This window comes from Momordica charantia, assembly GCF_013281855.1.
Source record: "Momordica charantia cultivar OHB3-1 chromosome 10 unlocalized genomic scaffold, Mcharantia_2.0 BLBB01000010.1, whole genome shotgun sequence".
In the NCBI taxonomy this organism is placed as follows: Eukaryota; Viridiplantae; Streptophyta; class Magnoliopsida; order Cucurbitales; family Cucurbitaceae; genus Momordica; species Momordica charantia.
In genome coordinates, this window is record NW_028275158.1 from 5,842,803 (window position 1) to 5,869,860 (window position 27,058).

Genomic DNA, 27,058 nt, shown 5'->3' on the forward strand with positions numbered 1-27,058 from the left:
CCCTCCCATCTAGCTCGGCCTTTACAGCCAGAGCCGATTGAATGGAAGCAACAAACGCCTAAGGAAAAACACCAAGAAGAAAATTAGATCGAGCTACCTGTTAGGTAAATTGAGCAAAAATGGAGACACCAGTCTTACATCAGCGGCGTAGTCGATGGTCCTCTACAGAACGGACCCTGGGTCACTTACAAATTTGGACGCCCTCCTTAGGCAGCGGTCCAAACTTGCAGTCGAGATGCGGGACACCTGGTTCCTCACCCCAGAACTTGACGGCTCAACTCTGAACCGTGCCGTCACATCGGACGTCCCGCCCAACCTGGCCTCAGGATCGTCCACCCGATCTGCGAAGCTCGCAGGCAAGACCCCACGAGCTCCGATCTCGAAGGGGGTGGTGGTCTTCTTCTTCCTCCTTCGCTTCAGAGGGACTTCCTCCCTCACCTCCTCGCCCAAAGGCAAGACGTCCACCGCCTCGGTCTGATCCCTGGGGCGCTTCTCCCTCGAAGGACCCCCAGAAGACTCCAGCTCGATCACTGGGGCTGGATCTTCCGAGGCTGGTCCTACCACAGCAAGAGTGGCAGGTTTCGAACTCTGGGCGGCCTCAAGAGCATGGGCTCGGCCCTTGGACTTGCGTTTCACGTTACTCGCGAACCCGCAAACCATGGCTGCAAAACAAAGAAAAAAATCAGCACAAAGTTAGAGGAAAGGGAGGGGGCAGCAAGCTCGGCATACCTAATTCGGAGTTCGGCCTTAAGGATTCAACAGGACGAATTGCAGGGTTGTAATCTAGCAGCCCGGACTCAAGCAACAGCTTGTCGGTCACCAAGGTTCCGACCTTCCTACCCCTCGGAAAATGCTCCTTGTAATATTTCAACGTGTCGACGGAGGCTTGCGTAAGCTCGGGGACTGGTCGGATTGAAACTGCGAAGACAAAATCTGAGTTAGACCTGAATGACAGGAAAGAAGATCACAAAAAGTAAGAACTACTCCGTACCTAGGTTCCCAAACCTAGTGGAAATGTCAAAGAAGGAACGACCTGACTCGTCCTTTGCAAGTCATTCCCTAGAAGCGTAGAACCACTTCCTCACCCATCCCTTGATGGAGGTCGGCCCCTTAACTATACCGCCTGCGCCTTTCCTTGCGCACATATAGAACCGACCAGGCTTCTTAGCTATCCTTTTCGCTTTGAAGCACGCGAGGAGCTGGTCTACGTCCAACAGCTCGGCCTCTTCACTATCCCGAGCTCGTAGCCAAAAAAGGATGGCCAAAGCAAAAATGACACCCCACCCATTGGGGGCCACTTGAGCCGGAGCCAACCCAGTCCGGAAGAGAAATTCTTGGACAAAAGGGTGAAGGGGAAGCCGGAGGCCGTACTCAAACATTTTGAAGTAGAGAGTGACCCATCCCTCTGGAGGATTGTCAACTCTCTCCCCCTCCTCCGGAATCCTAAAGAGGATGTTCTCAGGGATAGCGAACCCCCTACGAAGGGATCCGAGGTAGTGCTCAGGTATCCTAGAAGGGTATTCCAAACCCTGACCCGAGGTGGAGGCATCACTATCCTCCCCGTCATCGGAGAACCTAAAGTTTTCTATCTCCTCGAGCTCGGACTCTAATCTACGAGCTAAATCCTCATCGGATCCTAAGTTGCTGCTAAAAGAGGACGACATGGCAACTACGTTCGAAAGAGAAAGTGAGGGAAGAGACCGACCTACCAAGGGTTCGAGCTGCCTTCAGATCGAACTCCAAGAATTCAGGAAACGTAAGGTATGACCTGAAGGGTTGGGGATATTTATAGCTCGTCGGAAAATTTCCCCACCGTACATGTGTAATCAACGAGCGGCTAGGATCCTCCCGGAGATCCGAAGCGTCGGAATATTTGAATATTCCGATGATAAATCCACCGCAACAGTTATGTTTTCTCACGAATAGGAAGTCGCCACGTGTCCGAAGCAAATCAAATGAACTTCTCTGCCAGGTCGAGATCGGACCAGACAGAGAGGGAGCCAATGTTTGGGGGAAAGAATACCCAGGACACGTGGAGGACGGCCATTGGTGCCCCGAGGTGACCATGAGTCATGCCCCAGCTCGGACCGCCGAGATCACCACCACTAGCGTTGACAGATACTAAGTATGAGGGCCGAGGTGAACCTCGAACTAAACTAGGAATCCGACCTATACTGACTTGATCGTCGGAGTGCTCACCTTTTTGTGCACGTCCGCCTAAGTATTCAGATCGGTCCGGAGGTCGAGTTCGAGCTGCAATCTGAAATACACTGTTGTGCATATCCTTCCATAAACAAATTTTAATTAAAAAGTCATTTCATTTTCTAAGATGATTATGGTTTTTATTGAATATTTAAACCTCATTTTTTTAACCCGAATTGTGATTAGTCGTTTACCAATTAAATTTATGTTTGGCCTTTCCAACTCCCTAGCAGTAGATCCACACAAATGATATTTGAGTTAAAAAAGATATATAGTATAGTTGTTGGTGCGTGATTTTGGTACATATAAATTTGTTTAATGTCTCATCTACAATAACGATGATCTAGTTGAGGTGACAACTTGCACATAAACTTTCGTACAAAATACTCTAATGTTTAAATTAATATTTGAACTGAAATAGTAGTGTTGAGTAAAAAATGGTTCAAACTATGTATTTGAGAGGGAAGTTTCACTATTTAAAATAATTTTTGGATGTAACCTTGAGATCTGGTTATTTCATACATAACTCTCATACACTTTGTCACGCCCTATGACACTACACACAAGAGTGACAAGCATAGGGATAGTTCAGGATGAATTTTCATTTGGACTTTGGTCTATTCTGGTGGTATGACTTGTGAAGGTGTGCATCCCACTTTGGCTTGTAGGTCTTGACTTGACTCGACTGGTCTTTAGGTGGCTTCGTCCAACTTTCTTCCACGTATGCTTCGATACGTGGAGATGGTATTTTCTCACTCCCAACAGTAGCGATTTTGGAACTAGACAGTAATAAAATCAAAATTTATTTTCTAAAAGTTTTATGTTTAATGTTGTGAAATTTTAGCCTTTTCTTTTATTTGTCCATATACACTAGATGTTTATTAGCGCAAAAAAAAAAAAAAAAAAGACGCGGTTTGTCATTCTAAATTTCGTCAATACACGGTAATGAAAAGTTCTTATCCTTTTGACAATATCTCAATAACAAAAAATAAATAAACAATATTTATATATAAATATATATTTTCATGACCCTTTTTCTAATGTTTTATTTTAGTATTTTTGTATTGGGTAGAATTGTAAGTCGGTTACCTATTCGAGTCAAACGAACCTTCTTAGTTAGCAAAATATTCACAAAGTATTGCTTCTTTTTGCACTTTCTAGAACGGGATCCAAATAATTAGCGAATGGTTTAATTTGTTTTTATAGTTTAAATGGTAAGTTTAGTCATTAAAAATTGTGATTATTGTGTTTATTTAGTCTAGAATTTTCATTTTTTATGCTTGTCTAGTACTGTGTGCCACTTATTACTACATTTTAACGATATGTTTGAGAGTGATTTTGGCATGACCAAAATTATTTTTGCCATTATTAAAGTCACTTCCCTTGATCATGTTTAGCAAATTAAAGTGTGTTTAAGAGTAATTTTGGCATGACCAAAATTACATTTGTTATTGTCAAAATCACTCTCTTCCCATCGATCATGTTTGACAAATTTAAAAATTTTGATTTTATAAAAACTCAAAATCACTTTAAATTGATTTCTAAGGTATTACTTGAATGGTGATTTTGGAAAATCAATTATACCATTTTTTTTTTAAATCACTCATTCTACCGTCATTTTCAAAAACAATCTAAATCATCAATTGTTAATCTAATTAATTTGTCACGTAAATATATGAGTAACCAACACGGTTAAACACAACAATTGAAACACTTAAAAGATTGAAAGATTCTATTATCTATTCCTTATTTCTTGAACTCAAAACAATAAATTATCAAAATTGCTACGAAACATGTAATTTAACCAAACTAAGAATTATGATAAATTAAAAGAAAAGAAAATTGGTAGAGTGAAGTTTTCAAAGAAACTTTGATGAAGATAATAAGAGGAAAAATGTCAGGTGGTGAGATGTGAGGGGCAATGGATGGCGATGGCGACATAAAGTAATGGCTGAAATTTACGAAAAAAAATCTAGAATTTAATGAGTTTTGAGGTAGGGGCTCACAATGCAAATTAAATTATTTAATTTTATTATACATGAAAATAGACTGTCTCTAAATTATTATCATCATTAGTGTCACTTTCACAAACATCAACTAAATTCATATCGATAGTTATTATTAACATCATTCGTATTTCTCATATTCATATTGATGATAATAACATTCATGTTGCTCGTTTTTTCTTTTTTAATCCAGAAAAATAAAATTGGTTAGTTTGTATCTTTTTTGGTTTTGCTGAAAATAAGAAACAATAAATGTTACTTTATATGAAAATTAAATTTTCACATTTTGTATGTTATGTTTAGTTTTTTTTTATATTTATTATATATTTTACAAGTAAAAAATCTAAAACAATGTAATTATCTATATTTAAGAAAAACTAGAAACAAAAATTAGAGACAAGAAATTTGATTTGGTTGTTTCCAAAATTTGTATATAATTTCTAAAAGGAATGAGAAACGAAAAACAGAAATAATTATCAAATATTTATACTTTTTAAAAAATAAAAAATAAAACTTTAGAAAAAGAAAAAGAAGAAAGAATAACATTATCAAAGGGACCATAAATTTTTTTTTATGCTCATGCACTATTAGCAAAACTAATTATTTTTTTTTTGGGTATAAGATGCGGAAGAAAAAAATGATGAAAGTGAGAGGGAGGGGAGGGGGTTGAATTTATCGAAATAATCATATATTCCAATGTTGATTTATCAAATAGTTTAAAATAATCATAAAATAAAAAGAATGAAAACGGAGAAAAGGTTAAAATGGGAGTAACGGCGTTAAGGAAGGAAAGGCGTAGCGGGGGGCGGCGTTAAAAGAAACTGACGGTCACGGGGATGTGTTGTAGAGAGAGGAGAATTGTGGCGTTGCGTGAGAGAAGGAGCCTGGTCAAATGCTCTTTTGACCTTTTCCTTTTTTTTTTTTCAAATGAAAATTTATTGACATTTCCATTCGGACCAACTAAGATTCTCCATCTGGCGTACCTGCACCCCTAACTTCCGGCTCGGCTCGGCTAACCGTACCAAGAACCTTTAACCAAAAAAACAAAAAAAGTTTTACCCAACGGAGCAAAGTTAATCAATTTGCACTCTAAAATTTTAAATTTTATTATAAGAACCTTGGAATTAGAGTTGCAATTTTCATAAAAATCAAATTTGGTACAAAAATTAAGTCCCGTCAATGCAGAAAATTAGTTCTTGAATAACTCGTTAAACAACTAATTAAAAAAAAGGTTAAAAATATTATTGTAATTTCCTTTTGATCCCTGCACTTTTAAAAAATGATCATTCTAGTCCTCCTTGTAAAAATTTTACACACAACGAAAATTATTTAATATAAAGTAATGTTAACATTTAAAGAAATATATTGATTTTAGTGTAATGTTGAAATTGTGATAGAAAAAATGAGACTAAAAATAAAATTAATTGACCAAAATACTCACTTTTTAAAGTAACATGAACCAAAATGAATATTTTGAAAGTAAAGAGACTAAAATAAACCAACATTGAAAGTATAGGGGTCGAAAATTAATATTTTTAACTAAAAATATTAGTTATAAATAAACATAAACTTAAGTCCGTAACTGATATCTGTATGTAACGGAGAAGTCAAGGGATCAAATTTTACACCTCACTTGTGCTGCTCAAACCAAAAAAAACAAAAAACAAAAAACAAAACAATGGAGGGTAATTTGGGAAAAGAGAATCTAAAACGGTAGTAGAAAGAAACGGTCTGGGTGTGGGGTATGGCCACCGCAGAAGGCGTAGGCTGAAACCTCGGCCCCAAATATAAAAGCTCTAGGCCATTTCTCAACTTCCCCTTATCTTCATCGTTGGTTTGCTATTTCTTCCGCTCTCCTTGTTTCTGGTGTGAATTGAATCCCGCGCCCAGCCCCAACCATGAAGGCCACCGAATACCCGAGCTCCTTCCTTGGCCGCATCAGCATCCGCCGCAACCAGGTCATGTCCATGGACGGCACCCACGAGCAGGAGCTCGAGGATCTCGAGCTCTTCCAGAAGCACGTCTCCGAGCGCTTCTCCGACCTCCTCCCCCCGCCCCCCTCCGACGACCTCTCCTCCGACCCTCTCCTCTCCGTCGCCTGGCTCCGCCGTCTCCTCGACGAGTTCCTCTGCTGCGAGGCCCAATTCAAGGCCCTCCTCATCATGGGCCGCGACCCTTCCCAGATCGTCAAGCCCCCCCTCGATCGCCTCGTCCCCGAGTTCCTCGATCGCGTCGTCAAAGCCCTAGATATCTGCAATGCCGTCCTCCACGGGATCGAATCCGTCCGTCAGTTCCAGAAATTGGCCGAGATCGCCATCTCCGCTCTCCACCAGCGCCCGATTGGGGACGGTCAGGTCAAGCGCGCGCGTAGGGCCTTGAATTCCTTGATTACTTCCATGGCCGTCGAGGACAAGGATTTCACCACTAAATCCACCGAGCGGGCTTGGTCCTTCGGCCGCCGCGGCGGGGGCGGCCCCGGCCCCGCCACCGGCAACGCCACGCCGCAGCATAAAGACCGGATCGCCGGCCAGTTTCGGTCGCTGTCTTGGAGTATGGCCAAGGGTTGGTCCGCGGCCAAGCAGATTCAGGCGATGTCGTCCAATCTCGCGGCGCCACGCGGCGGGGAGTCGTCCAGTTTGCCGCAGACGGTTTATTTGATGAGTACGGTTTTGGTGTTCGTAATGTGGACTCTGGTGGCGGCGATGCCGTGCCAGGAGAGGGGCGGCCTGCCGACGAACTTTCCGGTGTCGAAGCAGATGAGTTGGGCGCAACCGATGATCGGACTGCAGGAGAAAATCGCGGAGGAGTGGAAGAAGAAAGAGAAGAAGGGGACTGCTGGGTTGTTGGAGGAGATGCAGAGGATGGAGAAACTGAGTCAGTCGCTGATCGAATTCACCGATTCCTTCGCGTTCCCGCTGGAGGCGGAGCGGCTGGAGGAGGTGGCGGCGCAGGTGGCGGAGCTGGCGGAGACCTGCAAGAAACTGGAGGAAGGATTGGTGCCATTACAGCAGCAAATCAGAGAAGTATTCCATAGGGTCGTCAGAAGCAGGACGGAGATTCTGGAGCTTTTGGACATTACTGCAAAAGCATCTTCCCCAATTGTGTAAAAACAAAGAAGCCATCCACACGCCATGATCAACTGCCAAAGGATCCTCAAAATACCAAAAAACAGAATCACAGAAAAGAAGAAATTGCAACTTTTTTCTTGAAGCAATCAATATCTGTGGGATGATCCCATGTCGGAGTTGGTGGCGCCCATGTAGATTTTGTAAGACTTTTTTTTTTCTTTCTTTTTTTGGGTCATTTCTTTACTAATGTTTTCTCTTTTTTTGGGTGTTAGAAGAAAGATTAAAGTAATCTGCAGGTGTAATTGTGATAAGTATATGCTCTTGCTGAAATTGAAATACCTAATTTCTTTTATATAGTTTTTCTTTTTCCATTTTGGCATGAATTTAAATCTGAAGTGGTTCCAAGATATTTTGAGCCTCGAGGAATGTGGGGGGATAACCATAGCATAAAAGAAAACAATAATAACCCATGTGCTGATTATTCTGTTGCAGATTTTGAAGCTCTATTGTCAATTCTGGTGCAGTGTTAATGTTGGATTCTTTTTGACTTTTGTGTTTTTTACTCATAAAGAGAAAAAGGGTCACTCAGTCTCTGGTGGCTGCCCACATTCTTCCATGATTTCTGTTCTCTTCTGATCTTATGTGTGTTCAAAGTTTTTAGAGAGAATTGTATATTAAAAAAGAGTCTATAGAATTTATTTGATTATTAGACATGATGCAACAACATGCTAACCATGTTTAGATTATGTTGTTTTAATTATTGGATTGGGCTAGGAGCATATCTGATATCAACAATATTCATACTATTAAATGATATAATATATGTAATTTTGGAAAAGTCATCATTGGAGATTCTAATTTATCAACTTAGTAGGAGAAAGATGTCAGCGGATTGAACATACAGATAGACTGATAAATCAATTTCACTGCAAATAAAAAAAAACAAGTTAAAGCTTAGTGATGTCACCCATCTAAGTAAGATAATAAATTCTAGTGATTCTTAACAATCATAAATCGTAGGGTCCTCCAATATGTCCAGTGAGAATAGTTTGTCTAGAATTTCATGTTAGAGTCACATATTAGTATAATTATAATTTTAAAGGCATTAATGCAAACTAGTGGATAATAATGAAATAAAACAAACACAAAAAAGCAAAATCCATTGAGTATAAATAAACAATAATTACTAACCTAGCTTAACAAGATTGTTTTTATAAATATATAAGAAACAAAATAAAACATGAAATATTTAGTAGATATTTTTCTTTATTAGAATTATATCATTTTTAATGTAATTATTATTATTTTTTTACTTAATTAACTTTTTGACATAATTTTAAAAAAGATTCAAAATATTTTTATAAATTCTATTTTCTATTGAAAATTGACATCAAGAAAATGTATATAAAAATGTAAATTATAAACTTTAAATGAAAAGAATAAAAATAAGTAGTTATTGATGAGAGAGAGAGTGAGTTGGTGGTAGGTAAATATGCTATAGATTTCTCCTTCCATTTTTTGGCAACTTGTGTTTCAGATTTTGAGTTTGAGTAAGCCACTTTTAGGAGTGGCCACAAAGTCCTAGAAAAAGTTGAAGTTGAAGTAAATAGTTCTTTTTTGGACTATATATGTACATGACAACTCTATCTATCATGGACAAACATGTCAACAATGATTAAAATTAAAGAAATAATTTTTCTCTACCCCATTTGCCCATCTTTTTTTTTCTAATTATTATTTTCTTTAATTTTATAGAATCGATGTTGTGTGGTTTACACTAATGGAGCCTTATAACATGGCCGAGCAACACTATGACCAACCTGATAGATGTCATAAAAAAAAAGGACCCCATGTCCTTACCGTTGCGCCATCTCTCATGCGCGTAGCTCTTCAAAACTTAAAAATATCTATCAAAATGTCAAAAATGATCACATTTTAGCCAAAAGAAATCACAATTAATTTAGAATTCTATAACATTATATGGACCATCACTTCAAAATATTTCAATAGGGAGTTCTAGAAACACTTTTAATTATCTATGAAGGGCTATTAGTCCAATATTATTTCTTTAAAATAAATTAGAGTTGAAACAAATAAATGAGATGGTTAGTTTAATATAGCTAGTTAAATTGCTAAAAGATTTGAACTTTTAGTATATTTTTCTTCCTCCTTGATTGTTTAAATTTGTTGTATATTTTGGATGAAGTGTTGAGGTTAATTGGGCCTCACAAAAAAACCTAGCCTCTAGTAAGTGGAGGGTGAGTTAGAGCCTAAGGCCCAAAGTCTCTTGCATTTGAGATTGACAACTCCTAAAATATATCAATTTTGATGAAACAAAAAGTTTTGGTTGACTCAACAAATTACAAGATTAGAGAAACCCATCTCAATAATAGAAATATATCTATTACTATGGTTTTACATAACAATCAAAATTGACTATAATAAAGTCCTTAAAACACTAACAAATTCATCAAAACATGCAATTAAGAAACAACTATTAAAGAAACTAAAATTAATTATGTCGTCTCAAAGCCAGCATAGCTTAACGATAATTGACATATATCTCCAATCAAGAGGTTGTGAGTTCGATCACCCCCACATATTGTACTAAAAAGAAAAAGAAAATTAATTATGCACCGTTTGATAGCTATTTGGTTTTTGGTTTTCTATTTTTTAAAACTAAACTTACCACCATGACTTTCACCCCTACATTAAACCATTTGTCTTTTTATCAACTTTTTAATAACATTTTTAAAATTTAAGCCAAATTTTGAAGGAAAAAAAAGTAGTTAACAAAAATTTGTTTTTCTTTTTTAAATTGGACTAAAAATTCAAATGTATTATGAAGAAAGGTAAAAAACAAAAATATATCAAAGAAATTAGAAAGAAAAATACAAGCATAACTTTTAAAAACAAAAAACTTTATATTAGAAGGGATTTAATTCCTTCATTTACCATTTTACTCATTACTACTCGTCAGGGTGATCAAAAAACAAAGGCTATTTACATCAAAATTTCAACATTCCAATATCTTTCTTCTTGCTATACCTCAACCAAACAATATAAATCATAAAATCAATGTTTGATTTTCTTGGACTAATTATAAAATTTTCTTTGTTTTATGTTTTGAAGGTAACAAAAAAATGCATTTTTTTCCTTTTCTGCAATTGACTCTCCAACCACTACATGTCATAATAAAACGACCAAATTTGGAGTGTATTGCATTGGCTTTAGCTTTTGTTTAATACACAAATTTCCCCCTCGAAAACAAATCTCAAACCCAATTTCTTTGACCGAAAAAACAACCCCCTATACATTTTTTTTATTAAGATAGTATTATTATAATATGATCTCATCTATTTTAAACTTAAACTGATACGGAGCATCTAAGTTTGGATTCGAGTTTTTAAGCTTACCTTAAAGTTTAAGTTGAGAGCAGACGAAAGACCGTGTTTTTAAGAAAACTAGGTGAGTGCGAGTTTGAATAGGGTGGGGATACTGTATAAGTTTGTCGGTTTTTTCAATTAAATCTAACGTGTGGGTTGAAACCGAACTTAAGCCTAATTCACATTTCAAAAGCTCCGTATAAATTTACGACTCCAAAAGTTTCGGTAGCAATAAAAATGTTGTCTTTTATATATTTGTATACAAGGAAGACCAAAGTCATTGGGACATTTTTGTATTCAACTTTGGCTGGCGGGGAGAGGTTTAATTTCTTGTTCTTTGCAAAATCCCAAAACTTTTTAAATTGGTAACACATTTGTACAAATCCATTCTCTCTCTCTCTCTCTCATCCCTGCCCTTCATTATATATATATACACAGACTTAAAACTCTATGAGATTTTTGTACCAAAAGTCATTTGATTTTTTGCAATTTCTCTCTACTCTTGGCAGGCCTCTTGGGTTCTCTCTCTAGCTATTAATTCAAGTCAAGTTCTTGTTTATTTTTGATATCTTCTTCACCCTCAACAGAAATTAGCATGATCAAGGTGATTATTACTCACTACTTCAAAATCATCTTTCTGAATATTTCCGCAAGTCTTTAATTTCCATTGTTTTGACCTTAAACCCTCTCATCATCCTCTGATACTATATCACATCTAAAAATCAATTAATTCTTAGAAGAATAGTCCAGGTCTATTATATAAACTTTTGTTAAGGTGTTTTCTTTTTAAGGTGGGATAATCCTTAATAAAATTAGGCTTAGGAAGGGCTTAAGAAATTAAGCACTGTTTAAACAGAGCTTAATTAAGAAGATATCCTGAAATCAATTAGCACGTATTTTGATTTTTCCTCCGTCAAAGATTGAGATATTAATTAATTTCATGTATATATGACATATTTTGATGCAGAAAGTAGTGCTGAAAGTGGATATACATGATCAGAAGACAAAGCAGAAGGCTATGAAAGCAGTTTCCAGTCTTCCAGGTACAAAAGCAAAATTTTAATTACCTTCTACATACATTACATCAAACCGTTATAAAAGTTTAAAAAGACAAATTAGAGAAAAGAGTATTAAAATTTCAACATTTTATTTTATATAATTTTTAAAATATAAAAACTTTGTCCTCCTCCTCTTTTTTACCCGGCTCAAACTCACTCGAAAGTTCGAATATGAGACCTCTAGGATATGTGATACCAAGAGATCCTACTATCTTTGCCAAAGGAGCCGTCCCGAGAGACAACCATACGTCGTAGCTGTTATTTAATGATTGTTGTTTTAGTGCAGGGATAAACTCCATAGCAGTGCAGCTGGAGGAGAGGAAGATGACAGTAGTTGGGGAAGTAGACCCAGCAGAAGTTGTGGAGAAACTTAGAAAGCTTTGGTTTGCAGAGATTCTAACAGTCGGACCACCAGAAGAAAAAAAGGAAGAGAAAAAGGAAGAATGCGACAAAACAAAACCAATTTGTTATTGCAATACCTATCCCTGCTGCCAATATCCCATGTACTATTACATCATATAAATTGCAGAACAAAACCCAATTTCTTGTTCTTTGTTTTCATGCATATACTTTTTGGATCTTCCAATCCAAAATTACCATAGCCTGTGACAATTTTACTTTCTGTTTGGCAGCTGGGAAAATCTTGGTGGAGTGCTGGTAAAATGTGTGTGTTAATTTGTGTACTTTTGAGGATGTTTTTGATGGACATCATGTGAATATATCATGCACGTGTGTTGTCGGTTGTGGAGAAATTATCAACAAAAATTATTATAATATATATATGTTATTTTTCGACGTAAGTACACTTCCCTTTACTCTGTAGGGTCTTCTCTCAGTTGCAGGGTTTGGTGAACCCTACCGTGCGGCTTACGCGAGTGGATTTCTATAGTTCAGATTCACTATCTGAGCTAAGCAACTTCCCTTTACTTCGTAGGATCTTCTCTCAGTTGCAAGGTTTGGTGAACCCTACCGTGCAGTTTATGCTAGTGGATTTCTATAGTCCAGATTCACTATCTGAACTAAGCAACACTAAGACCAATGTATTGCTCGAACTTGAGATTTCAAGGTAGGTGGTATTTCAAGACTCAAAATACTTGTTACCTATGTCATCTTGAGGCGAACAAAAATAATTAAATAATACATTTTGTTTTTGTTTTGTTTAATTGAATAAGAAGGGTCAGTTATGAGATTGGTAGTGATACAGATTAGTTGGACTATCTTTTTCATGACAATATATACTATTGGGATTAAAGAAAAAACTAATATGTTATTGGAAATAGAGTACTCATGAGTGTCTATTAATTTAATTAACTAAGATATACTTGAAAGATAAAAATTAACAATTGCATACGATTAATTTTAAAATGTATTGAAAAATAATACATGAAAACAACTTGTTAACGTTTTTTTTTCAACCTTATATATGTATGTGTTTATAATCTCTTTTAAGTAATTATCAATTTTAGGCATTAATTATCTAAAATAGAAAATATCTTTTTTTTATATATATAAATAAAGAAAAAAAGTATTTAATCTTTTAATTATTTTTTAGAGATATAATTCAATTTGGTTCTTAGTCATCTTTTATAGTTTTTAAGCTTTAAAATTCTCAATTTTTTTTATAAAAAATCTCAATTTTTATTTCTGATGTATTAAAAATTTTCACATACTACTCGGTGACTATTAATATAATTAACTAAGATACACTTAAAACTAAAAAAATAAAAATTATATATGATTAATTTTAATATGTACCAAAAAAGTATGTTGAATCAAGAAATAATTGACCAACTCCACGAACGTCGGTTCAGATCGGATGAGCCAGACAGTAAACTCCGAATGTCATGTAACAGACCTGCAAAACAGAGTGAGCACTCCGATGCCAAAGTCAGTGAAAGTCCGAACTAAATTGAGAGAGAATCGAAATGTTTGTGTACCTCCAAATGAACGGAATGGTTCTATTCATAGGCGAAGACCACGACAGTGTTCCAGACAAGGCCTCAACGACTCTTTGAGGTTACCGTGAACAGTGGCGTGTTGTCGTGGAGTGTGTCGGAGGCGTGACCAAGCTGAGGTAAGCTAATCGGCTCAACCAATGACATGGGAACGCGATTGTGAGCAAGCTTATTCGGTTCGGCCATCGAAAGGATTCGACTCAGTCAGACAAATGAGTTGAGATGTGCACACTTTTGGGTGATTTCTTGTGGCATCTATGAGCAACGTGTCATATTTTGTATCCACTCGTCTCCATGTACGCTGAAATCTATATTATATATATATATTAGTCCATAATTTATTAATTAATTATCAATTTGGTCCTTAGTTATTTATAAGAAAACAAGTCTTTAGAAGACTTTTAGGTAATTCTAAATTTAGTCGTCTAAAAAAAAAGGTGATCTTTAGTCTTTAAAATATATTCTCAATTGGGTCCTTAATCACATGATAAAAGATGATACTTAACCTTTTTAAATTCCCAATTGTTTGTGGGGTGGAGGTTCACTTTTAAAATATAAGTAATTATTATCTCATTTACCTCTTAATTGGAGATATATGTCAATTACTATTTAACTATATTCGCTTTCACTAATATTACTCATTAATTAATTTATAGTTAATATCTAAATTAATTTTGATTACTTACTTAATTAATTATCTAATATAAATATTTCATTGAATTAATTTCTTAATTCAATTTAATCATTTAAAGTATTTTTTCCATAAACAAAATCTATAAAACAAACACAGAGATTTAACTTCCAAAATCCTTGTCATTTAACTCTCAATATATTTAATATTTATATCCATCAAACAATATCCAGAATCCAAACGAATGGAAATAGTAAAATTGAGATATTTGAAAAGTTAAAAGACTAAGAATTATCTAATATTCTTAAAACTCTTTTGTTAAACAATACTTTCTTTTCATAAAAATAGCATTATATTTTTAAAAATAAGCTATTTCAAAACATTAAAAATTTAGGCTAAATACAATTTTTGATTCCTCAGTTTCAGAATAGATTTTTTCTTTGGTTCCTAAATTTTAAAAATTGATAGTTTGGTCCTGATTTTTGAAAAATTATTCTAAAAGGTCTCTAAAATCAAATGTGGTGAGATACCTGCAAGTCTGTCCTGATTTAGATTAAATATGATAAAAAGTAGTAATTAAAAATAATTACAAATATAATAAAAATTAGGTCGTAAAATAGTTATTAATATATATGATTGGGCCCAGAAGCAACAACACGAATAGCAGAGACTGAAGCCCATATGAAATATCAAAGTTTCAAGTTTGGTATTGCATTTGAGTCCAAAACCAATCGTTTTTAATAGAAATGTCCCATCTAGCAAATCCAAATATTAAAAATATCAAATCAAGGACCTCTTAGATAATTATCTTTTGTTTTAAAGACAAGCTTTTTAATAATACCAATTTCTTTTATGTAATTCATATTTTGAAGTTATTTTCAGAAACCCATTTGTATTCTTAGAATTAGAGCAACATATTATGCCAGTAATTTTAAATAAAATTGAAAACAAAAAATACATATCAGGATTAAAAATACTCCTCTTTTCGAAATTGAGAATAAAAACAAGAAATCAATTTGTGGTTGGCTGGTTTCTATATTATATGATTTTTCTTATCTCAATTATTTTTTAATTTATAATTGATTTTCTTTTCCAAATCCCCTTTTACCAAAAAAAAAAAAATGATAACAAATGTTTACGTACCTTTTATCATTTTAAAATACTTGAAGTAATTTTTTAGTTGATGTTCTCTTTGGAATAACGTAAAGGCCGTACAATTATCAAATTATTTATAGTTTTTAAAGTGTTCTCTTTTCAACTAGAGGCAACCTACAAAAGAAAAAAAAAGGAAAACAAATTGGAATACTTTACTAATTAAATTAAACATTTGATTATTAAACAAAGCCAAATCCAAATTCATCTTCCATTACAATAAAAACCCTTGACCAAATTACTTTTGAAAATTGAACTACTTTCCAGTCATGATAAGAAAAATTAAAAAAAAAAAAAAAAACTAAAAGAAGTGGTTTCTTTAAGCCGTGACAGACCAAAAAGTTTGGTCCCCGACCTTAACATAAAAAATTATTTTAAAATAATCAAGAAAAATATCAAGTTTTTTTTAGTGCCTATGTCATGCATGATTTACATAATTACATCACTTAGATTTAATTTCGAAGTGAATACTCTTTTAGTCGATGTATTTTGATTTCGATTTATGCAGGTCTGTGTATTTCAAAAACGTCCATTTTAAATTTTTATATTTTGAGCTTTTGATTATTTTAATTATTGTATTTTTAGAAAGTTGGTTTTGATTTTTACACTTTTAAAAAATGATTATTCTGGTCCACTCATTTTCATTTTTACCTTATTTATTTCGTTCAAAATTTTAACATGATGCTTCACTCACTATATATATTTTTAAAGGTAGAGAACCATATAACTTTGTATTAAAGTATTTTATTATACATAAAATTTGTGTTAAAATTTTTAAAATAAAAACTAAAATGATATTTTTTAAAAAAGAAAATACAGGAACCAATTTGGAGCATGCCTAAGTTGGCTGTGCTTTTTGTGACTGGTCTTGTCGCATGATGTTCTGTTGTTCAATATTATTCCATAATGTTCCATTGGCCTAATTATACAAAAATTAATTTATTGAATATGTCACATCACACTCTTAAATGTAGCCCACCCATTCTTACCTTATTAATATTTATTATTGTTTTTTTCTAAAGTTCCATCCATTTCTATCCTGACCCCAATTTGATTTTTATAATGGATTTTGGACTTTGCTTCCTCTTCCAATTTCTATACAATTTTATAAAATTGCCTTAGCTCTTATCCACTTGCCCAAGACCATATATATGAGTCCACAAATCACATATATGTATATATATAAATATTATTTGACTTAATATATAAGTTTGACCCAATGAGATTTGGTATATATATCAATATTATTATTTTTTTAGTGTTAATCTTTTTGCATATTGAAGGACCCCCATATCATCTATTTTGTTTTTTAAAAATAAAAGTACAATTGGAGTTCTTTCTGCTTAATTATTATTGAGGGCCTTGAGATCACAATATAATATGTGTTTTTGCTTCATCAAAATTAAATAATCGTTGTGAGACTCGGTCATATGAATTTATTAAGTGTCAAATAAAATTTTGATGTCTTTGCAATTGTTAAAATATTAAATATTATAAAGGCACGAAAATAAACCTCGAATCGTTTGTCAAATTAGATGTGTGTAAGTTTTGTCAAACAATAACTATTATTAATTTTTTTTTAAAAAAGTTTAAGTTTCATTTGAATACTTGAATTTTCAAAATTTTTATCATTTTGATCCATCGAGAGCTATATATTTTATTTTAGTATCTGAACTTTAGAAAAAAGTAAATATAACTAGTGTTATATATTGGCGTAGACATGTATTAGATCTACATAGGGTTTATTGAACTGAATATTAAATTAAAAATATGTTAGGTGACAAAACATAGCAAAAATTTATTTTTAAAAAGTTCTTTGAAATTAAAATATATATTTTAAAAGTCGTATGGAAAGCTGAAAACTCAAAGACTATGGGGATATTCCAAGAGAAAAAAGCAAACTTCTTTGTTATTCCTTTGTATGAATGTTTCTTACAAATTGTAATAAAACCCTCTTTGAGTTTCCACACTCATCCATTTGAGCAGTGAAAAAGAGGATAAAAGAAAAAGAAGAAACAAATGCAAATTATGCATGCAGATACAAAAGCCCACAACACCCACGACGTGCAACTACACACAGCCTCCAAGTTCCCTAAATTATTGGGAATTAGAAGCCATTTTACAGTGGAAACTTATTACAAAAAACTGAAGGAAGGATTAATCCATCAAATAAACCAACCCCAAAAACCCACAACCAACAATTGAGAGATTGATTAGTAAATTTCTTCGTTAACTTGTCAAAATCCGTGTTCGATCGAGTTGAAATTTTATTCAACGTGATCGTCACAATATGACTGTCGTCCCCTCTAAGTTGTGGCTCGGAGCATTGGCGATTGAGGTAGCGGCGAGTGCGGCGACATTATGTCTTCAAGCCTTCGAGATGATAGCCTGAGCTCAAGGCTGCTTTGTCGCCAACAGAATTTGTGTTTCTTAATCTTAGTTGCCTCCTTGTTTTGGAGCACAAAGGTTCTGATTCTGGTTATAGAGATGTCCATTGTTTTGTCGTCCATATTGGCGAAGCAAACTCTGAACCACCCGGGCTCGGAGCAGTGGAACGAAGACCCGGGCGATACGTTCAGCTTGACCTCGTTGATTATCACTCTCCATAGCGCCATTTCTGCTTCCAGTGTCTTCTCTTTCAAGAGATGCCTCAAATCCATCCACAAAAACAGTCCCCCACTTCCTTGGAGATACCCAATACCAACCTGCATGCATATTACATAAACTTTCGTTAAAACTCTAAGTTCAAACATTTTTCAATTACATATTTAACGATATTTACTATAATTCATCAGCTAACCTGAGCAAGTCCTTTAGTGAAACTTCGGTGGCGTGCTGCGAGCTTCTCAGCACTCCCAACAAGGAAGCTCTCGACAAACTCATCGTCGGACAGCATCGACGCAATCATGTGCTGCGTCTGCGACGACACGAGCCCGAAGCTCGACATCTTCCGTGCACAGCTGACAACGGCATCGTTATACGAGTAAATGATACCGACTCGAAACCCGGGGAACCCCATATCCTTGGAGAGGCTGTAGACGACGTGGATCAAGTTTCTGTCGCAGCTGGGGTCGTTTTCGATCACTTCGGAAATGCTGACGAATCCCGGCTCGGCGAAGACAGTGGCGGCGTAGATTTCGTCGCACACCAAGTGGATGTTTTTGTCGTTGATGAATGCAACGGCGGTTTCGAGCGTTTCCCTGTCGTAAACTGTGCCAAGTGGATTTGAAGGATTGGTTATGAGTAAGCCTTTGATTTTGGTGTCGGATTTTTGAGCTTCCTCGTACGCTGTTTCCAAGGCTTCTCTTGTCAGCCTGAAGTTGTTTGAGCTCTCGCAGATTACAGGAACTATTTCTACTCCTGTTCTCCATCTCAAATCTCTGTCGAATCTGCATCCATTTTTTGCATCAAATTAAAACTCCAATATTGCAGAGTAAACCAAATCAAACCCCAATACTAATTTTTAAATATGCTGTGTTTTTATTGGTCTATTTCTATTGAACAGAGCCATTAAAAATACCCACATTAGAAAGCAAAAGTTAGTGTGCAATTTTTATAAAATAGAGAAACTTTTAAAGTTTTAATTTTTTGAATGGAAGAGAAATTATGTTGAGTGGGTGATTGTCTTTTTTCTTCCCACTTTTGCTTATCTTGTTTGAGTGTATTTGGAAAGAATGAGAGAAAGTGGAGTGGTCAAATTTGAGTCAGAATCAAATACTGTAACATACTAATTAATAATTAATATGTCAAATTAAACAAGAATTAGGAAAAGAAAAGAAATAAAAATAAAATACCCTGGATAATAAGGAACAGGCACTAGAAATGCTTCGCCAGGATCAGCGAGACAAAACGCCACCGTTTCGTGAGCTCCTGTCGCTCCACCACTCATCACAACTCGGTCCGGGTCGAATTTGACTCGGTCGCCTCTCACTTTTCCCATGAAATTCGCCACAGCCTGCCACATTTCCCCCAAGAATTAAATTTACACACCACAAATAAAATCATCAATAATAATCCAAATTAATCAAGGGTTTAATTAATTACGTTTCTGAACTCCGGCAATCCGTGGTAATCCTGGAAGATGGCCACATCCTTGAACTCATCAATTCCTTCAGCAGTACAAATGGAAGCCTGTGGGTTGTTTCTCATCCATTTCTCCACGAACCCAAAAGAAAGCTGCAATTTTGAACCAAATCCACCAAGAAAAATGCAAAAAAACATCAGAAATTGAAGTTGAAAACTTGAGAAAGGAGAAGAAAAGAATGGTGTGGTTTTGGGTATGTACTTGATTTTCAGCGAGACCCATTTGAATGACTCCACGAGGGTTGAGAGTGGGGTGAAAAGGGTCGGAATCGTAGGCTTTCCAGCCATCAAAATATGGAGAATCTTCCCCATGGCCGTTGCCTGTGGCTAACTTTGAGAGAAGTTTCTTGGCATTATTGCTCGATTGCAGCACCATTTCCAGTAACAAAAGTAATTTAAATGGCAGGAGAGAGAGAGAGAGAGAGAGAGAGAGAGAGAGAGAGAGAGAGAGAGAGAGGGAATTTGGTTTGGGTTTTAATGGTGAGTGTTGTTGAGGAATTTATGAAGGAAGAGGAGAGGGCGTGTGGGTATTTATAGATATGGAAATTCAGAGTCGGGTCAGCGGCGCAAATTATAGATTTCTATTTCTTCCCCTGGAAACTCAGAAGAAACTTCTCTTAAATTCGGGACATCACCAAAGTCCGCCGGTGAAAATCGCCGGCTCTCTCTCTCTTCTTTTTATTTTTATTTTTTACGAGAGAAGAATACTTTTAAGACCCGAATACATATTATTCTTTTCATTGTCAATTAATTTTTGCATCGAACATATTAATGTTGATAAAGTATTAGAACTTAAAACGTTCAAAGAAATATCCGATTAAGATCGATGAATCAAAAGAACTATGATTATGATTTTGAGGGATCAGACTACTCCTCTTCATGAGTGGTCTATTTTTCAATGGTGGTCAAAATAGAACTAAGTGTTTTTCTCTTCATAAAAACTATTTAATCGTTTTATATAGAGTATTAAATTTTCATCAACATGTCAACATTTTTATGGTAAAAAAATCGATGAAGTATTAGAAAAATATCAACAAAGTATCATTAATATCCACATAACATTATTAACAACTTTAAACTTGGACAAAAAATGTTTATTTGTTAAGTTAAATATGTTTATAATTCTCGACACTTTATTGATATTAACATTGAAATTTAGACCTCAACATCTTCATTAACAACTTTTGAAATCTTAATTTTATCTGAGATATCTCTTTAGCTAAACATTATTTCATTGTTACATAATTTTTTTAAAGTGTCATGTAATATATAGTAATGAATTCTCGTAGTACGAAGAATGGTGGCATTTGATGGATTATGAAATTAAATTGAAACTAAACTCAAACTAAACCAGTGATTTAGGATATCTAGTTTAACTTTTAATCACTCTTCTACCGTTTTCTTTTCGAAGTTATTTTTCATTTTGTTTCCTATCACCAAAGTGAGGATTTTGAAAAGAAATAATACTGCATAATGTTTTCACAAATTTAACAGCAAGGTTTTCTAACGATTATATTTAAATTCTAGTAAAAGTTTGAAGAGTTAAAATCGAGAAAATTAAAGTTGAAGAATCCAAATCTTATTTGAAGTCAACTTTAATTTCTGGTTAAAATCATATTTTTTTGAATTAAAGTCTGACCAATTTACCATTTTTATTCGTGCCTTTTGAGTCGAGTATATACATGAAATATACCTAAAAAAAAAGAAAAAAACTAATTCTGTTATTGTACACTTTTTCCTCATTTTGTGCATTTTTCTCAATCAATTTAAATTCAATGTCCTTGTGAGAAATTGAGATGGTGACGTAAAAAATGTGGGAACTAGTGTTTGAAAAGACAAAGCAAGAATTATTGTGTTTTTTTAAAACTATTTTGCCAACTTCTCCTTACTTGCAGTTATCCCATCAATTATTATAGATTCTAACATCCAAATCTCTGCCCATTTCAAAGAACTTGCACTTTTTTTTAGAACAAGAGTGGAATAAAAATTTGATTGTTCCCCTTAATAACCTAGTTGATGACAATTAAAATGGTTACACCAAATTTAATCTACCCCTAAAGTTTGTTAAATGCAATGTTTTGTTCTTAATCAAATACAATTTTTCAATTTTTAATCTTTGCTATTAGAAAAACTTTTATACAAAAAAGGTGATTAGGTCACGTTTTAGTTTGTGACATCCGATTTGTTTAGAGTAATGTGTATGTATGATCATGCTACCACTTGGCAGGATAGCGTTAATTCTATATCTCGAACTTTGATGATGTATGCTTTAGATTTATTTTTATAATTGGATCGTTAATTTTCTAGCTTTTTATGTGTATACTCTCTTCTTTCTATCGTACCATGTTTGTTTTTGTTTGTTCTATTGTTATCATTTTTTTTACTTGTTAGGTCTCAGTGTTTGTGTCGTGCCTTAATCGTAATATATCTTACTTTTGCAAAAGAAAAGACGACCTGTATTGGATGACTTTCAAAAAATGCATTAATTAAAAACATTTGAGAAGTCTTTTTTAGTACTCTTAGAATTTTCAATTATTTAATCAACACGCTATATATGAAAGTATTGCAAAAACATTTTTTAATGAACTAAAAAATGAATCTAGGTATAAATAAGTAGATAAGGCGCTTGTAACTATTCTTCTTACCATCCCAAACTCAACGAAGGAAATAAAATGGACTATTCTTCTATCTTACCTTAAAAGTCTCTTTTTTAACCATTATGGTGGGTCTCATTAGTCCAAAGAGACTCAAGTTGAGCTATGTTCATGTTGGTACATTATTAAGAGTCGTCTATAGTTCACGTGTTAGATTTTAGGAAAAAAAAAACAAACGTCGGAACCGACATTTCGAGAATCGGATAGCGTAACTAGAGTGATTGGGATCCAAAGAGGCAAAACAGTGTGGAAGAATCTGATTGCGTGACCCAAAATAATTACGAGGAGGTGGAGCCAAGAGCAACGCGTGAGCGTCGTATAATAAAAGAGTTTTAGGTGGGGAGGGTGATAGTGAAGAAGTGCAGGTGCCCTACAAGACAAGGAGTGGAGGGCCATGGTGTCCCACAAAGTGACAACTCCTACGGATTATTCAATAGTGGCACTGCGAATATCCAGCTTTATCCCCCCGACACTGCACAGCTGGCAGATCTGACTTCAGACTCAAAACATCATTCACAAAAAGCAAAAATGAAAAAAAAGGAAAAGAAAGAAAGTTCATTTATTATAGAATCTCTTAGCTTGTTGGTGTATCCCTTTTGCCACGAGGTTAGGTTTTCCCTTTCTTTCTCTTTTCTTAATGAGAAGCTTTGGTCCTCTCGAATGAGTTCGACTATAGAAGTTTTCAACGTACACCCGGGGACAAATCTTTCACTCACTGAGAAGTGAAAACCTGTGACTAGATCGTCCTGAAGACGGATGCGACGGGAAGAAGTGGCATTTGGAAGTGTTGCTGACTTAACATTTAGGTTTCGGCATAACAAAGCTTGCACTGTCTTTTCGCACTTAGGCGCATAGCGCGCCATTGGTAATGATTCGACTACGGTGCCACAAATTCGCAAACTGATCCTAAGTAATCGTTGTTGTTCATTGGACTACTCAAAACTAAGAGGGGATGCCGCCTACTACTAAAATCCCGGTTTTTGCAACAGTTGCGTTCTTCTATGCAAGAAGAAGACTTAGAAAGAACAAAGAAGTTTGGATCGGAAAAAGTATGCTTAGGCAGTTCCTTCGCTGAGCACAACAGAATGAAGAGGAATTTGTATCATTTTAAATCCCTATTCTTATCGAATAGAAGGAACGAGAAAAACCGAAATCTTCCTACTCGAACAAGAAGTGTTTTGATTGGAAATATATGTAGTTAGATAAACAATGTTTGGATTGTTCTCTTTTTTCTTTTTTAATAATGTTTTTGTCGTGGATTAGAAATAGTCTTGTCACGTGGAAGATAGATGAAAGTCGGAAAAGACTAGGTCTCTCTCTTGAAGACCAGCTAAGAGGGAGTGTCGACTTTCGGTACTTAGCTATAAAGTCACACTTGAAAACTTTCATTCGGTTGAAGGTTTTACCCATCCTTGAACTTATATATGCACCAACATAACGACTTTCAGGACGACATGGATAACCATTGCTTTGATAGCTTGTTGGATCCTCAACTTATAAATAAAGCGCTTCACTCCAGTATCAGGTATTTCATTTTAATTCGGTCTATTTAAACTGACTTTTTGTTTATCTCATGTAGGTTTTTCCTAGCCAAGTGACACTCAAGCTCGTTTTAATCGTCTTTGTTGACCAGTTCTAACCTTGACCGAATTTGTTTCACGAACCGTTTTAATTAAGAATTGTTTGACGTGACAACTAAGACCATGCTAAATAGGATGTCTAAGAGCTAATTACAAATGAAATTAATTATAATTAAGGTTCGATCGATAGTCATTTTGTTATTGATTTTCTGTTTTTTGAAACTAAGCTTACAAAACCTACTACTTCCCGTCTATGTATTCCTTTATCTTGTATCAACTTCTTAAAAACATTTCAAAATCTAAGTCGAATTTTGACAACTAAAAGTGAAATATAGTTTCCAACAACTTGTTTAGGTTTTTAAAATTTGGTTAAAAATTCAAATTGTGTTACGAGGAAAGGTAAGAAATAGTGAGAAAAATAAGCATACTTTCTAAAAATAAATAGAAAACTAAAAACAAATTGAAATGGTGCCTAAGATTTTTAGAGCTTATTTCCGTCTCTTGTTTCTCGTTTTCAATTTTATTTAGACGTACCCATTTAACAACTATTTATGTTTCTTGTTTTTCAATTTTTTAGAAACATTTTCAAAATTTTATAGAAATTTTGTGAACAACCCAACATGTTTCTTGCTCTCATTTTCAATTTGTTCTAAAACATAAATAAAAATATCGTTGTACCATTTTTGAGTCCATGGAAATTGGAGGTCATCAATTCTGCTTTTATTTATTAAAAAAGAACAATAAAATATGAATATTACCAAACGAATTCTTAATGACCACAAACTTTAGTTCACCATATTGTATTACGTAATCTTTAATTAATATGGTTAAAGTAACTCACTCGTGAGAAAACTCCTTCCTACGTATGGCACTAATATAGTTTTAACGTCTAATTAGATCGAGTAATCATTCGATAACCAAGAACATAAGTTCATTACTTTTTATTTATCTATAATTGGAACATAGGATCCATTTATTCATTCGACCCGACTTGACCTCTAAATGAAAATTCAGGAATGTAATTGATACTTATTAAAATTTGGAGATTAAATTGATATCAGAGCTACATAAATAAATAAATATATATAAACTTGGCTGGGATACAGCTTTTGGAACTGTTTTAAATAATTTGTAAAATCATGCGGTGATCAATTATAAAATAATTGATTAATGTCTTCTTGTCGCCTCGAACTCACGTTTTTAAATAGTTTTATGTCTCTAACTTTTGTATTTTATGCAAAAAGTTTGTTCATAGTGATATCTTTTAAAATACAAATATCGTCATTGGAATTAAAAAAAAAAAAGAGAGAAATAGTCGACATAAATAATATTTTTTTAAATGTTCAAAATGGAACTGTTCATAAATAATTATATGGTTATTTTTCTGGTTGCAACTTGATTTTATTGTGTCATATTTTAAAGTTAATGTATTTGAAGAAATAAATGAAATATATAGAGGATATATGACCATTTTTAAAATAAAAAAATATCAAAATTTTGAACCAGCTAACTGTACGGAGAGAAACTAGATTTTAATGTTTTAGGAATATTACATGGAATTTAGATGCACCCTCGAAATTTAAATAGAAAGATTTAAAATAACTAATGAAAAAATATTTTAATAATTATGTTTATTTCGCAGGATTTATATTATATACTGTTCTAAAATAATCCTTAGGTATGTTAATGTAATTTATACATTGATTTGTATTATTAATTTAATATTTTATTTTTCTTATCAATTTAGTTTATATTAATTTTAAATAATATTTTTGTCGACACACATGAATATATATTAATTTGAGATCTAAAAAAAATTGATTATAACTATTAATTTCAATTATAGCTTCAATATTTTTTTCAAAATAAAATTATATAATTGACGATATGTTTATTAGATTATATTTTTACATTATCAAATAAAAAAATTTAGGGGAGAACGTTGGTTTCTATAAAAATTTCTTAAGGTATATAATTAATATCAATTTGAAGATAATCTATAAATCAAATAAATTGAGATATTGATTTAATTGAAATATATGTTATATGTAAATGTAATATATAAATCTAGTTAATTATATAGAGTTGTTTATTCGTGAATAAGTATATTTAGTTATTTTAATTATGAAATAAAAATAAGAAAGGATGAAGGAAAAAAATGATGTAAGAAAAAAATGAAGAACAAAATAACAAGATATCTTCATCCTAGAAACACAACCTTTTTCAAGAGGGCATAAAAAACTATATCTCTCGGTCATCCTAGATCATTCATGTATATTCTACATTATTCCTATAAAATAAATGGATGGGAATCGAGAGACCAAGGTAAATTAAAAGGATGATGACCACCTACTTTGAATTAATTTTTTCGTTTCCATGACAGCAAATATAATAGGATTATTAAATCAGACTTATAAGATGTGTAAAACTGTGTTTATCAGTTTCTCCCGATAAAAGAATAAGTAAGTTTTAGTCATGAGTACATTACACCGGAGCTATCCAAAACTAGTCATTTAATCATTTTCTTCGCAAAACATTAAAAAGAAAAAGCTGTTCTAATATTCGAAAGAAAAGAGGAAAAAGAAGTAGAAAATTAGACTTTTGATTCCAAACCATCCCAAAAATAAAAATAAAAAATAAAAAAAATAATCGGCTACCAATAATTTCGAAGTCTCGAAGAAAGAAAAACGTTGAGTGCCATTTTCCTAAAGATGTTTTTATGATTATCCATTCTTTAATTATAAAATATTGTTTCGTAAAATTGTTTTGAATTGGTCGGTTCAAAATAAAAAGAAAAAAAAACCATGATGAGGGAAATTGAACTCGAAGCTCACGTAACAAATCAAAGATTGTGAACTCAAAAACATCAAAATTCAAAGCATGGTAGAAAATATATATTTGCCTAAATTATAATTCTATTCTTTTTAATTTTGCTATTTATTGCATACACGTTTTTCTACTTTCATGTACGTGTAAACATATAATCACTGACATTAATTATTCAATCGAATAATAACGGAATAATACTGTTCAATACTTGTTCTAAAAAAATAAAAAACGTTGTTCAATACTTTTCTTTAAATTAAAAAAAAAAAGAGTTCAATAATTTTTTTTGGAAAAAAAAAACTTAAATAATTGTGAGTGAGAAATCCAATCATCGTAATTAGGATGGTAATAAATATTTTATCCATTAAGATATATTGATAGATTCATAATGACAATACTATGTGTATATATTCAATTTTTAAATGATGCAATATAGTTTTTCATTGTTATATAGTTA

At 33.7% G+C, this 27,058-nt stretch overlaps 3 protein-coding genes across 3 annotated transcripts; 2 read left to right on the forward strand and 1 right to left on the reverse strand.

Annotated features, from left to right (window-relative positions):
- The first annotated feature begins 5,790 nt into the window (after positions 1-5,790).
- Positions 5,791-8,022, forward strand: LOC111008158 (protein ROH1A). The gene is made up of 2 exons (XM_022280760.2): positions 5,791-7,476; positions 7,769-8,022. The coding sequence occupies exon 1, from the start codon at positions 6,107-6,109 to the stop codon at positions 7,313-7,315; it is 1,209 nt and encodes a 402-aa protein (XP_022136452.1). The 5' UTR covers positions 5,791-6,106; the 3' UTR covers positions 7,316-7,476; positions 7,769-8,022.
- A 3,058-nt stretch (positions 8,023-11,080) lies between these two features.
- On the forward strand, positions 11,081-12,520 carry LOC111008426 (heavy metal-associated isoprenylated plant protein 39-like). Its single transcript, XM_022281130.2, has 4 exons — positions 11,081-11,266; positions 11,630-11,705; positions 12,007-12,223; positions 12,353-12,520. The coding sequence occupies exons 1-4, from the start codon at positions 11,258-11,260 to the stop codon at positions 12,393-12,395; spliced, it is 345 nt and encodes a 114-aa protein (XP_022136822.1). The 5' UTR covers positions 11,081-11,257; the 3' UTR covers positions 12,396-12,520.
- A 4,817-nt stretch (positions 12,521-17,337) lies between these two features.
- Positions 17,338-20,107, reverse strand: ACS6 (1-aminocyclopropane-1-carboxylic acid (acc) synthase 6). The gene is made up of 5 exons (XM_022280738.2): positions 19,744-20,107; positions 19,503-19,634; positions 19,253-19,413; positions 18,259-18,847; positions 17,338-18,163 (listed from the first exon to the last, which is right to left on the reverse strand). Exons 1-5 carry the CDS (start codon positions 19,915-19,917, stop codon positions 17,765-17,767), a joined length of 1,455 nt encoding a protein of 484 aa, XP_022136430.1. The 5' UTR covers positions 19,918-20,107; the 3' UTR covers positions 17,338-17,764.
- Positions 20,108-27,058: the final 6,951 nt, after the last annotated feature.

Coding starts and splice junctions, on each gene's coding strand:
- LOC111008158 (XM_022280760.2), top strand. CDS start 6,107: ATGAAGGCCACCGAATACCCGAGCTCCTTCCTTGGCCGCATCAGCATC.
- LOC111008426 (XM_022281130.2), top strand. Junction 11,706..12,006: donor AGCAGTTTCCAGTCTTCCAG/GTACAAAAGCAA, acceptor GTTTTAGTGCAG/GGATAAACTCCATAGCAGTG. Junction 12,224..12,352: donor CCCTGCTGCCAATATCCCAT/GTACTATTACAT, acceptor TCTGTTTGGCAG/CTGGGAAAATCTTGGTGGAG.
- ACS6 (XM_022280738.2), bottom strand. CDS start 19,917: ATGGTGCTGCAATCGAGCAATAATGCCAAGAAACTTCTCTCAAAGTTA. Junction 19,414..19,502: donor GATTGCCGGAGTTCAGAAAC/GTAATTAATTAA, acceptor GAAATGTGGCAG/GCTGTGGCGAATTTCATGGG. Junction 18,164..18,258: donor TCACTAAAGGACTTGCTCAG/GTTAGCTGATGA, acceptor ATATGCATGCAG/GTTGGTATTGGGTATCTCCA.